Source organism: Podarcis raffonei, chromosome 8 (assembly GCF_027172205.1).
Source record: "Podarcis raffonei isolate rPodRaf1 chromosome 8, rPodRaf1.pri, whole genome shotgun sequence".
NCBI lineage: Eukaryota > Metazoa > Chordata > Lepidosauria > Squamata > Lacertidae > Podarcis > Podarcis raffonei.
Window position 1 is genome coordinate 4,060,001 of NC_070609.1, and position 13,517 is coordinate 4,073,517.

Below are 13,517 nucleotides of genomic sequence, written 5' to 3' on the forward strand. Positions count from 1 at the left end.
GCCACAAGGAACGGAGGGCAGGGTGAGGGGATGTGCTGGGTGCCAGCAGGGGACGGACAAACACACACACACACACACACACAGGTGTGCACAGAGGAGACTGCTTTTGTGTTGCATGCGAGAGAGGGGGGATTTATTCATTTAGAATCTGCTCAAGGCGAGGCAGAGAAGGATTGAAGGTGCTGCACTGTGTGAAATTCAAAAAACAACAACACAACCAAATGCACATTAGACGTTGCACAAAAAATTGGAAAAGGCCACGGAAGCGACTAACATAGAATCGTGGAGCGGCAGAATGGGTTTCCTGAGGCTCATCGAGTCCAAGCCACATCACAGGTAACTTGACTGAAAGATATATAGGTTGGGCAATTCAGGCAGGGAGAAAGCAAGCGGGGATTGTAGGATTCAGGTAGATCTGATGGATCTTCCCCTGGCAGCCAAGGGGCTGGGCAAGGACCCCAGAGAAGGGGGCATCTGGCTCAGGAAGCTTTTTGGTCCTCACACAATGCAGAAGGCTCTCTCCTTCTCCACGGTCCTGGCATCTTCCAGGCAGGGGGAACTTGAACTGAGCATTAAGAACGTAAGAAGATCCTGCACATGGCCCATGGAGCCTAGGATTCAGATCTCACAGCGGCCAAGCGAATGCCTGCGGGAAACCAGGAAGCAGCGTTCGTGGGCAAGAGGAACGCTCCGCTTCTGTGCTTTCCAGCAACACGGATTCAGAAACATCGCTGCCTCTGACAGAGCCGAGCCATAATGGCTGGTTGCCACCAATTCCACTCTCCTCTGTGTCCTATCCTCTTTTAAATCTATCCTCGTTGGGGGCCATCCCTGCCTCCAGTGGGATGGAGTTCCACAGATTAACTATGTGTTGCCAACACACACAGTCTGCACGACACCTACCCCTCTTCAGTTTCAGACTGGTGCTTCTTAGCCTAATCTCAGTGACACTTTACCTAGAACACAGCTCTCTGGACAGTGCCGGACTTTGGGCTTTCAAATTTCAGCAGCGCCATGTGAGAGGCCAAAATTCTGCACCCCCCTGACTCTCGACTTCCATTCCACATCATTGTCGCAGCGCCCTTTCGGCTCAGCACCCGGTGTAGGCGAATAGGTTGAGCTCCGCAAAAATCTGTCTCTGTTCTAGACACAAGTGGAGATGCTCAGAAATTGACAGGCCACACCTGCCCTTCGCCAAGCCAAACCACCACACAGTTTCCTGATTATTCCCTCGTAGTAAACCTTGCTCAAAGCCCCCTCCCCAAACAGCCATGCCCAGCCATGCAGTGTTCAAAATTAGCCAGGCACCAGACGCATTTTGCACCTGGCTTTCGGGTGGAGCTGTGGGATAAACCACAGAGCCTAGGACTTGCCAATCAGAAGGTCGGCGGTTCGAATCCCAGTGACGGGGTGAGCTCCTGTTGCTCGGTCCCTGCTCCTGCCAACCTAGCAGTTCGAAAGCACACCAGTGCAAGTAGATAAATAGGTACCACTCCGACGGGAAGGTAAATGGCGTTTCTGTGCGCTGCTCTGGTTCGCCAGAAGCGGCTTAGTCATGCTGGCCACATGACCTGGAAGCTGTACGCCAGCTCCCTCGGCCAGTAAAGCGAGATGAGCGCCGCAACCCCAGAGTCGGCCATGACTGGACCTAATGGTCAGGGGTCCCTTTACCTTTACCTTCGATCACTTGGGACCAAGTGAAGATGCCTGGGCACCAGGATAGTGCCTAACATCTCCACCATCTGGGGACCATTGGATCTGGACTGTTTTCACACACTAATACCCTATCCTGTAGAATTGTATCAGTTACATATTATCTGCACAACTGGAATGAATTTCTGGAACCATATTGCTTTTTCTGTGCAGCCTGAGCAGGAGCAGTCGCCATCAAGAAAAAGAAGTTGGAATAAGCCAATATCTATGTGGACTGTCCCTGGACGAAGTGATTTTCTTCTTTAAGTTCTGAAAGTTTGTGCCCTAGCTCAAGGTTGTCATCTGAACTAGCCAGATGTTTAACAGAGAATCAATCACAGTCATTCAAAAAATAAGAATTGAGAGCTGTCTTGCCCTTAAATGGCAATTAGACATTCCGTTTTTAGCAACTGCAACCTTGGTTTAAGGAGCCAGATGGCTCCTAGCTTACATATTTGAGTTTCTAACACTGCTGCACTGCCATGGTTGCTGCTGAGTTTTTAAACCCACCCCAAACTCAATAACCAGGTTGGGACTGGAGAACGAAGCAGAGATTAGGCCAAATACAGGCACATTCAGCGTTGATCGAGCACTCCAGAGCATTCAACATACTTCACAAACACCACCACGGTCTCCGTAGAGCCCTGCAGGGTAGCCCAGGAGCCTTGCCAACATTGCAGATCGAGGTTCAAGAGGCAGCGTGATACTCAAAAGATCACCTAGCAAATCCTAAGACTTGGATGAGACATTCCGGCCGACGCTCAAGTCTGAAAAGCTCCTGGCTTTTTTGGAGACGCAAAGACAAGACTGGAAATATATATATTTGTATAGCTTTGGAGATATAAACCTTGGCATCCTTCCCAACGAAAACTTCCACACAACTCAAGGGCTGAGATGTTCTCACGCCAATCTAAGCTGTCCCAGTAAAAAGGTACACTTCTACCCTGGGCTTTCCTTGGGGAGCAAAACGGACCCCACTTTCTAAAAAATAAATAAATAACTCAAGGTACAGGTTTGCTTCCCTTACGAAGCCGTCACAGTTATTAAAAGGGGAAACCCTGGAGCAAACAAACAGGCCCATTAAGTTCCCTTGACTCACACGATTTCTGCTGAGCGCAGGATTCCAGTCTCCTTGGGGCAGAATCTGGCTTTCTCCTGCCCAGACAGCCACGGATGTTTCCGTGCAGAGGGAGCCCTCAAGCCGCAACAGGAGCCCGGTGGATTTGGGGGGTAGTGGGCCAAAGCGTCTGGCCGAGGTTGCGGGAGGAGAGCTGTGCTTTCCGCCAAACTGATGAAATGCTATCGGCTTCTTCATTCAGGAAGATCAACAGAGCAGGGAGGCCGGCCAGGAAGCAGGGCCCTGCCCTGACACCTCACCCCGAAAGACAACTGCGCGCAGAGGCCGCAAAACCAGCTGCAATTTCAAGAGAAACCGGTATGGCACTCGGGTCACCTCACGCTGCGGGGAGGTTGCCGACACTCAGCACAAGACAGCGACCGTCTCGTTGGAGAAGGGAGGCAAGGAGATTTCAGCACAAAGCGGCATATAAATGCACCACCAAGGGAACAAGGCTAAGGACCCAGCGCACAGGCAGGCAGCAGCTGTGGGTTGCCCTCAGTCTACGGCCACATTCACACCATGCCTTTAAAGCACCACGACCCCACTTCAAATCAGTCACGACTCGCTTCCCCCCAAAGGATCGTGGGAAGTGTAGTTTTGCTGAGGGTGCTGAAAGACTTTAAAGGTAAAGGACCCCTGACAGTTAAGTCCAGTCGTGGCCGACTCTGGGGTTGTGGAGCTCATCTCGCTTTACTGGCCGAGGGAAACGGCGTACAGCTTCCGGGTCATGTGGCCAGCAGGACTAAGCCGCTTCTGGCAAACCAAAGCAGCGCACGGAAACGCCGTTTACCTTCCCGCCGGAGCGGTACCTAGTTATCTACTTGCACTTTGACGTGCTTTCGAACTGCTAGGTGGGCAGGAGCAGGGACCGAGCAACGGGAGCTCACCCCGTCATTGCGGGGATTCGAACCGCCGACCTTCCGATCGGCAAGCCCTAGGCTCTGTGGTTTACATCACAGCGCCACCCGCTGAGAGACATTGGGAGACCCCTGTTCACACACACTCCAGAGCTAGTGTTAGGAGCTCAGGTGTATAAGCTAGGTGCCAAACAGCACCTTAAACCTAGGTTGCTGTCACTGGCGGGGTTGAACTAAATGGATCTCGGTCCCTTCCAATCCTACAATTCTATGATCTCAAGTACACAGCTTGCTCTTACAACAATTCACTTGTCCCAGTGTTGGGGAAAGAGAAAACCACAGTGGAAATGGAAATGGAATTACCAATGAACTAAGGCAGAGGCTTTTTTAACTGTGGGAACCAAACCTGGAAGGGACGCGGGTGGCGCTGTGGGTTAAACCACAGAGCCTAGGACTTGCTGATCGGAAGGTCGGCGGTTCGAATCCCCGCAATGACGGGGTGAGCTCCCGTTGCTCGGTCCCTGCTCCTGCCCACCTAGCAGTTCGAAAGCATGTCAAAGTGCAAGTAGATAAATAGGTACCGCTCTGGCGGGAAGGTGAACGGTGTTTCCGTGCGCTGCTCTGGTTTGCCAGAAGCGGCTTAGTCATGCTGGCCGCATGACCCGGAAGCTGTACGCCGGCTCCCTCGGCCAATAAAGCGAGATGAGTGCCGCAACCCCAGAGTCGGCCACAACTGGACCTAATGGTCAGGGGTCCCTTTACCTTTAACCAAACCTGGCACCGAGAAATCTCTTTGTACTTGCAACTGGACCCGTGGCAGTAGCAACACACCTGGCGCCTGGGGAATTTCAAACACTGCCCCGAGCTACAATTCTCAGAGAGGTTTAACCCACAAATCCTCTTCCCAATGAGATCCAGTGTGGTGTGGTGGTTAGTGTGCCGGACTAGGACCTGGGAGACTAGGGTTCGAATCCTCACTCAGCCATGAAGCTCACTGGGTGACCTTGAGCCAGTCGCCGCCTCTCTCGGCCTAACCTACCTCACAGGGTTGTTGTGGGAATTAAACAAAGAGGAGGAGAAACACGTAAGTCACTTGAGAAGAAGGTGGATTATCAGTGCAATAAACAAACAAGCTTTGGGCATGATGGCCCTGGGAGGGGAAGGGGGGGTGCCTCCTAAAAATTCCCAGCATTCTTAAACTACAGTTCCCAGAATTCTTGGGGTGGGGGAGAAGCCATGACTCTTTGAAGTGGCATCAGAGAACTTTAGAAGTACAGTGGTACCTCGGGTTAAGTACTTAATTCATTCCGGAGGTCTGTTCTTAACCTGAAGCACCACTTTAGCTAATGGGGCCTCCAGCTGCCGCCGCACGACTTCTGGTCTCATCCTGAAGCAAAGTTCTTAACACGAGGCAATATTTCTGGGTTAGCAGAGTCTGTAACCTGAAGCGTATGTAACCTGAAGCGTATGTAACCCAAGGTACCACTGTATGGTGTGAATGTGGCCTGGCATCAGATTTCCCCAACCTGCACCCTCTCGATGTGCACAGGCTACAACTCCCTGTTGGCTGGGAGGTCAAAGAAATTCTGTGCAGGCCCTTACACATGCCCCCTACGCTGATCCATCGTTATAATCTTCTTCATGCTCAGTTTCTGAGCGTGTAAAAGACTTCACATAACCACCTCCGGAATGCTTACAACAACCATGTAAAGTAGGCCCGGAGGATAAACCAGGAGCAGGTCAGCGCTAGCAGTGGGCAGCCATGCCGAGGCCTAGGGGTCAGCGGGGTGAGAAATATTCTCCGGCTGAGAGTCCTTGAGGTCAATGGCTGCATCTCAGGGTTTGAGCCTCAGAGCTGTTGAAACAGAGGAGGAAGTTCCCACTCCCTTGATTCCGGCAGAGGAGAAGGCCTCATCCTGGCTTCGCAATACCTGCCAACTGCAAGGACCAGGACCGCATCTTCTCTACAGCGCCACCCCAAAACCTGAGAAAACCATAGCCCTGTCCTCCGTTAACTTCCCCAATCCGCTTTCAAAGCCATCCGCGTCGGTGGCCATTGCTGTCCTTTGGGTACGTCCCTTGACCCGCAGGGATTGTTTCTGCAGAGTCCCCGAGCCCCCAACTCAGGACGGGCAGAAATGAACTCGGCACTGAGGGCTTGGCGCATGCTCAGAGGCACCCTTCTCCTCGCCACCACCCTGAGAGTTTGAGCGTGGCTGCCACTGAGGGCAGGCTGTGGGGCGAGGCTCACGTGGCTGCCGTGGCAAGGATTTCGCTTCCATGGAAACACAGCAGTGGTGGTGGTTGCAACAGAGAAGAGCTCTTGTTGTTGGCGAGAACGGCTAACAACAGCTGCAGCAGCAGCAGCAGCAGCAGCACAGGGTGGGGCCCGAGATCCTGAAATGCCTCTGATGACAACAGCAAAGGTGTGAACTAGAGTTGTTTGGGTTGGAAGCCGGTCTCACCTGTGCGTTCAAAGCCACGTGGGCCATGACGGCTGAAGACCTGGATTTCACAATGAACCGTCTGGGGGAGAAGGAAGACTGGCCTCTCTCTCTCTCTCATGCATGCCAGATGCAACTGGAACCGCACGCCTATCAGACTGGATAACAGATTTCTTCTATTACTGCTATCTTCATTATCATCACCATGTACATTTGCGGCTTGCCTGGCCAATGACGCTTCCTTCTTGAGGAACGGGGGAAACCGCCTCACGCTGAATCGGACCACTGGCTCATCTCTGTCCCTCTTGATTGATTAGATGGACTCTCCAGGATTTCAGACAAGGGCTCTCTCTCCCAGCCCTGCCCAGAGATGCTACCAGGGACCCTCTGCATGCCAAGCGCTGAGCGACAGCCCTTCCAGTCCCTTCCTGCCACGAGCCTGCGAGGTAGGCCGCTCTCATTACGATTTTTGCACGCTGGGGAACCGAGGCTGAGAGAGACATGCCCAGGAAGCCCGTGGCTCACCTGAGATTTTTTAAGTCGGAAACCAGAACCTATTGTATACTTTTTTGGTCATGAAACCCAGTGGACTTACCTCTGGGTAAAAAAACAAAAGTGTATGTTTTAAGACTGGGGTTATTGTATTAAAAGAGCAGAAATTGTCAGGGGTTCCTTCTTTCATCCATGAGAACTGCATTCTGTAGTTAGGTCTGTGCCCCCCTCGCAGCCCCTAACCCCAAAGCAATTTATTCCAGGATGAGTGAAAGTTATGCCATGGAATCACAGAACTGTGGCATTGGAAGGGACGCCAGGGGTCATCTAGTCCAACCCCCTGAAATGCAGGGATCTCAGCTAGATCATACACGACAGGCGACCATCTAAAGGTAAAGGTAAAGGGACCCCTGACCATTAGGTCCAGTTGTGGCCGACTCTCGGGTTGCACACTCATCTCGCTTTACTGGCCGAGGGAGCCGGCGTACAGCTTCCGGGTCATGTGGCCAGCATGACTAAGCCGCTTCTGGAGAACCAGAGCAGCGCACGGAAACGCCGTTTACCTTCCCGCCAGAGCGGTACCTATTTATCTACTTGCACTTTGATGTGCTTTCGAACTGCTAGGTTGGCAGGAGCAGGGACCGAGCAACGGGAGCTCACCCCGTCGTGGGGATCCGAACCGCCAACCTTCTGATCGGCAAGTCCTAGGCTCTGTGGTTTAACCCACAGCACCACCCGCGGCCATCTAACCTCTGCTTAAAAACACCTCCAAAGTTGTAGTTGTGCTCAAGAGTTTTCCAGGAGAGACACCTGGCTGGCCACAGTCAGTAAAGGAAGCTGGACGGGGGTGAGTCACTGGCCTAATCCAGCACCTGGCTCTTCTTATGTGCTTATAACCTGGGGCGGCCCTCTCTCACCCCATGCGCTAAAGGAAGATGCCTCTAGACCAGCAGTTCTCAACCTGTGGGTCCCCAGATGTTGGACTACAACTCCCATCATCCCTGAGCTCTGGCCTTGCTAGCTAGGGGTGATGGGAGTTGTAGTTCAAAAACACCTGGGGACCCACAGGTTGAGAACGGCCGCTCTGGACTCCTGTCCCAGGACCCTGTGCTCCACACGGGTGGAGGGGAAGGAGAAACTCACACACCCTGAACTGCCGCTGCCACCCTGAGCTTTCTCACCCAAACACACTGCAGCGCCCGAGATCTCAAGCTATGTATTCCGTTTCCTAGCTTATCTAAGCCATCATAAGGGCTAGGTACGTGTGTGTGCATGCGTGTGTTAAATTTCCGGAAGGCCAAATGCCTAATATTCAGAGTAAGATGTAGAGCTGTCCATGAAGGATTCTGGTAGTGCCACTGGGCATACTTTAGCAGAGGGAGGGACTACTGCCAGCTGCATGCAGGAGGCGTGGGCCTTGTGGGTCAGTATGTGGCCATTCAGAGCTCCGCACAATATCCACCAAGTAGCCATCCATCTTGCAGCCTTGAGGAATAATATTTGGGAACAGAGCGTTTCCCACAGAGAGAGAGACCAAGCACTCTGAACAAATTGGCTGGGAAAACGTTCCTCTTGTAATCTCTGGGGTGCCTTTGGGGTGCTGTTTTTGGGGGTTCACAACACGGAGATGAATGAAGGCTGAGAATCCCTCGACTTCACAGCTTGCTCCCTCTCTGTGTATGCCTGCCACTGTGTAAGGGCCTTCTGGCATGACAGGGGGGGGGGACCTGGATCCTGAACACAGGCCCCAGCCTGAGTGTTTGCACGGTGCCTCCACAGCGCCCACTTAAACCCTCCATGGCTGACAAAGGATTGCCCTCCGGGCCCCCACCGACAGCAGCCAAAGGCCCTTTGCATCACATCAAAATAAGCAGCCGCCGCATGGAACTCTGCGGAGATTGGCAGAACCCCCTTGCCTTCTCAGAGAGGACCCCCCTCCCTCCACACACAGGTGCATCTGTCTGGGGTTCTGCCAACCAGCAGCGTGAATATCCCCTACTGACTGCCCACCTGGGGGGGGTGCTCATGGGAGAGAGCCCACCCTGACCGGCAGGCACCACCGCAACCCATAGCCGCCAAACCTCCTGGCTCCCAGACCCAAATGTTACCTAACAACAGCAGGCCAGAGGAAGCAAAACGGGCATTCAGGGCTGGGCACGATGCCCATCCCGGTGGCATCAGGCCTTCCTCGCGGGCGGATCCTTTGCCAAATCGAGGGAGAATGTGAGGCGGGCGGGGTGTCCCCCCTCCCTCCCCCTGCGGCTTATCCACCCGTGTTTTCAGGCCGCATCAGAAGAGGGTGAAGGAGGTCTCGGGGTCGCGCGCTCCATTCCCCCGGAGAGAGAGATCCAAGAAGCCGGGCCCCGTGGGTCACCTCCAGAGCCGCCTCTGGAAAACAACGCCGGGCTTGGCTCAGCCGTCCCGGAACGGATCGATGGGAGAAAAAAGCCTGTGATGATTTTTGCTGCCCGCCCTAGTGATTGGGGGATGGGGCAGTGGGGGGGGGTGTGGAGAGAAGGTTCCTGCCTTTGCCAGTCATTCCGCAGTGCCCAGCTCCGTGGCTGGGGGCGCAAAAGCGAGCCCCCCATCTGGCTAGCCGGCGGGCGCGCGCGCGCACCGGCCAAACGAGGGGCCACCGGCGCACCCCGACCCCACCCCGTCCACCCATCCATACACACACACACCCCACCGGCTCTTGCACGCGCGCGCACGCACACACTCACAGCGCCCGGTAAACAAACGGGACTCACCGTCTCGGCATTGCGCTCATTGCCCGTCGCCAGCGCGGTGCGCAAAGACATCGTCCTCCTCCTCTTCCTCCTCCCGGAGCCGGGCCGCCGCGGGGGCGAGGGGGCCTACCTTCCTGCTGGCCTCCCCCCAAGCGGACACTCATAGAAGCCTCCAAGCACCGGGCCGGCGGAGGGAGGGACGGACGGACGGAGGGCGCTGGAAAGGGAGATGCGATGGGTGGGGGAAGAGGGCGAAAGGCGCTCCGTGCGCCCCCGAGGAAAGGGGGCTTATTTCCCCAAGGGGGGGCTCATGTTTGGAGTGAGGTGGGGGGCAGGCTGCTGCCGCCGCTGCTGCTGGTGCCGCCGCCGCCGCCGCCGCTGCTGCAAAGGCCACTGGTCAGTTGCTGGTGCCGGGGCTACCTCTCAGAGCCTGCGCGCCCAGCCCGGCCGCCGCGTTCTCCCCGCAGGCAGGAAAGGGCAGAGGCGCTTCCTGCCACCCCCCATAAGGCTCCCGAGCGGGGAGGAGGGCTGCGGAGGGAGAGAGGTCCGCCCGGGATGCGGGCGTCCAAGGCGGGCGGGCGCAATCCGAGCCACCGGCAGGCCCCCTCCCGTCGTTGCCGCCGCCGCCAGCACAAAGCTCGGTGGCTCTGCTGCTGCCGCCGTCGCCGCTGCTCCTGCTCCTGCGCCGGCCGAGGCGGGGTTCACCTAAGGCTGCCGGGGCTCCGGGCGGGCGGAGAGGGAGCCATCGGGGCTCCCCGCCATCGGCAGGCGGGCTGGAGGCGGTCGGGGCGGGGAGGGGGGCTTGGGGAGGAAGCCGAAAGAGAGCGCCCCTCGCAGGAGACTGCCAACGCCGACGGGAGACCGCGAGGAGGGAGGAAGAGGAGGAGGAGGAGCAGAGGGGGGAAAAGGGGAAGGGAAAAGGACGCCGAGGAGGAGGAGGAGGAGGCTGGGCTGGGCCGGACGACTCACACACGCCAGGCGGAGGAAGCGGGCGCCGCTTAAAGGCGCCGTCGCCACCGCCGCCGCCTGCGTAAAAACGCGCAGCGGGGCGAGGGCGCACGGAAAATTATGGGGATTGTTGGAAAGGGACGCCGCCCTGGAGCGCCAGCAGAAGAAGGAGCTTTCTCTCCTCTCTCCCGCCCCCCCACACCACATAGGCAATGGGGATGGCGCGTGTTGGTAAGGAGGGGTGCCTCTGAGCATGGGCAGAGCGCCCCGCTTCATCCAAGACCGGGCTAAGAGGAAAACGGGAAGCAAAGGCGCCAAGCAAAGGAGAGCGCAGGGAGACCGGGGCCAATTCTCTTGGGGCCCGCCATTTTCAAAGCCAGGATGTCGACCCGCGGTAAGGCGCAGTGAAGAGCGTGCTCCTGAGCATGTGCAGAGTGCTTTTCTTTGAGGAACCGCACGTAGCTTTCACTCAACTATATTGGAATAAGGAAGGGAAGGAAGCTTCCCCGAGCCTTTTTTTAAAAAGTAATTAAAAGTGTGCGGGCCTCTGCCCGTCACCTGAGCTGCTCAGCGGCAGGTAACAATCAGTATATTTGCCCTGCTTTGTTCAGCCTCCGCAGGCGAAGATTCTCAAAGGCAAAAACGCTCATTTAGCATTTTCTTAAAGTGATCCTCTTAAAGTAGAGGCAGTGAGAGATTTTACTTTCTTGGGCTCCATGATCACTGCAGATGGTGACAGCAGTCACGAAATTAAAACACGCCTGCTTCTTGGGAGAAAAGCAATGACAAACCTAGACAGCATTTTAAAAAGCAGAGACATCACCTTGCCAACAAAGGTCCGTATAGTTAAAGCTATGGTTTTCCCAGTAGTGATGTATGGAAGTGAGAGCTGGACCATAAAGAAGGCTGATCGCTGAACAATTGATGTATTGAATTATGGTGCTGGAGGAGACTCTTGAGAGTCCGATGGACTGCAAGAAGATCCAATCTCTCCATTCTGAAGGAAATCAGCCCTGAGTGATCCCTGGAAGGACAGATCCTGAAGCTGAGGCTCCAAGACTTTGGCCACCTCATGAGAAGAGAAGACTCCCTGGAAAAGACCCTGATGTTGGGGAAGATGGAGGGCACAAGGAGAAGGGGACGACAGAGGACGAGATGGTGGGACAGTGTTCTTGAAGCTACCAGCATGAGTTTGACCAAACTGCGGGAGGCAGTGGAAGACAGGAGGGCCTGGCGTGCTCTGGTCCAGGGGGTCACGAAGAGTCGGACATGACTAAACAACTAAACAACAGCAACAAAGTGACGCGGCTGCAAACAGGACGCCTGTATCGGAACACACGGAAAAAGCAAAGCGGGTTTGGAATTTTTAATTATTTATTTCCTTGTCTTGGGAAAAATCTGCGGAACTCCCTGCCGGTGCGCCGCTGGACTGCGAGAAAGGCGTGACATCAGAGTCGCGGAAGAGCTGGCCAGCAGTTGGTCACTGGGATCCAGGCACCTGCTGATCATGTGGCCAAGCGGGGGTGCCTCTTTTTTAACCCTCCAAAGGCTGGAGGAGCGGGTGCTAATTGGTCGTTAAGACGTGGGATCTTTTAAACACAACAAAAATGTTTTTTTAGGAGTGTTTCCTCTGCGTTATTTGGTGTCTGGTGGAGACGCGCTGCGGCGAGATTCCGTCCTGGAGCTCTGGCCACTCATCTCTGGCTGCCTCTGAGCATCTGCAGAGTGCCTTGCCTTTGCACACTTGAGCAAGAAGCCCACCTCCACCACCACATATCTGGAATCTGAGGGGAAGTCTCCTAAGCAGGCCTTCTCGGCCTCCCGAGCACCTCTCCTTTTGGAAATTAAAGCACTTTGTAATTAGAACTGGGAAAGCCGCTAGTCCTCAAGGTTTTCTGGTTTGCTTAAAGCAGGCTTCCTCAGCTTGGGGGCGCCAGACGTTTGGGACTACAACTCCCATCAGCCCCACTGTCTGGGCGGGGGGCTGATGGGAGTTGTAGTTCAAAAGTCTGGCGTTATCCATGGTGGAGAAGGCTGCTCTGCTCTCCACCCCTAACCTTTCCCGCCCCGACCTGCCTCAGTGATCCATGCGACAGTCACCTCCAGGCTTGACTACAGTAACTTGCTCTACGCGGGGCTGCCCTTGAAGCTGTCCCAGAAACTCTAGCGGGTGCAGAATGCTGCAGCGAGGCTCCTCACGGGGTCTCTGCCACGGGAGCATATTCACCCAGTGCTTTTCCAGCTGCACTGGCTCCCGGTGGAGTACAGGGTCAGATTTAAGGTGCTGGTCTTGACCTTTAAAGCCCTTCACGGCCTAGGACCCTCGTACCTACGGGACCGCCTCTCCCAGTATGCCCCATGGAGGACCTTAAGGTCCATAAATAGCAACACCCTAGTGGTCCCGGGCCCTAAGGAAGTTAGATTAGCTTCACCCAACGACAGGGCCTTTTCAACACTGGCCCCGGCCTGGTGGAACGCTCTGTCTCATGAGACCAGGCCCCTGCAGGATCTGATTTCTTTCCGCAGGGCCTGTAAGACAGAGTTGTTCCGCCTGGCCTTTGGCTTGGAGCCAATTTGACTCCCTTCCCCTCTTTCTTTTTTCTTTTTCCTTTCTCCTCCTGTGATGAAGCTGCATTTTAATATTTTATTGTTTCAATATTTTAATGTTGTATTATAATCTTGTTTTTAAGTTGTATTCATTCAACTTGTTTTTATTATTGCTTGTTAGCCACCCTGAGCCCGGCCTTGGCTGGGGAGGGCGGGGTATAAATAAAAAATATTATTACTATTATTATTATTATTATTATTATTATTATTATTATTATTATTATTATAAAACACTCCAGGAACAGCTTACAACAGCTTTAGCAAAAAAAGATGAAACACAAGTTTAATACCAACTGTACTAAGTCAGGGGAGGCAATATTATTCTTATTACATCATTACTTCTATTGCTATTTAGACTATTGCCCACCTTTCACCATGGGGTTGTAGGACAGAACACAACATTTTAAATATACAGCAGGCATAGGCAAACTTCGGCCCTCCAGATGTTTGGGACTACAGTTCCCATCATCCCTGACCACTAGTCCTGTTAGCTAGGGATGATGGGAATTGTAGTCCCAAACGTCTGGAGGGCTGGAGTTTGCCTATGCCTGATATACAGTATAGTAGGCATGTCCAACCGGTCCATTGTGATCTACCGGTCGATCGTGGGGCGTCCCTGTCCGATCGC

At 54.4% G+C, this 13,517-nt stretch overlaps 1 protein-coding gene across 6 annotated transcripts in view; it reads right to left on the bottom strand.

The window, feature by feature from the left end:
* MARK4 (microtubule affinity regulating kinase 4) overlaps positions 1-9,459 on the bottom strand; it is a 69,645-nt gene extending 60,186 nt beyond the window's left edge. For all 6 annotated transcript variants that reach the window (XM_053401741.1, XM_053401742.1, XM_053401740.1 and 3 more), the window contains exon 1: positions 9,356-9,459. In XM_053401741.1, coding sequence (XP_053257716.1) covers positions 9,356-9,406 — 51 coding nt within the window. In that variant the 5' untranslated portion in view covers positions 9,407-9,459. The remainder of the gene's footprint in view (positions 1-9,355) is intronic.
* Positions 9,460-13,517: the final 4,058 nt, after the last annotated feature.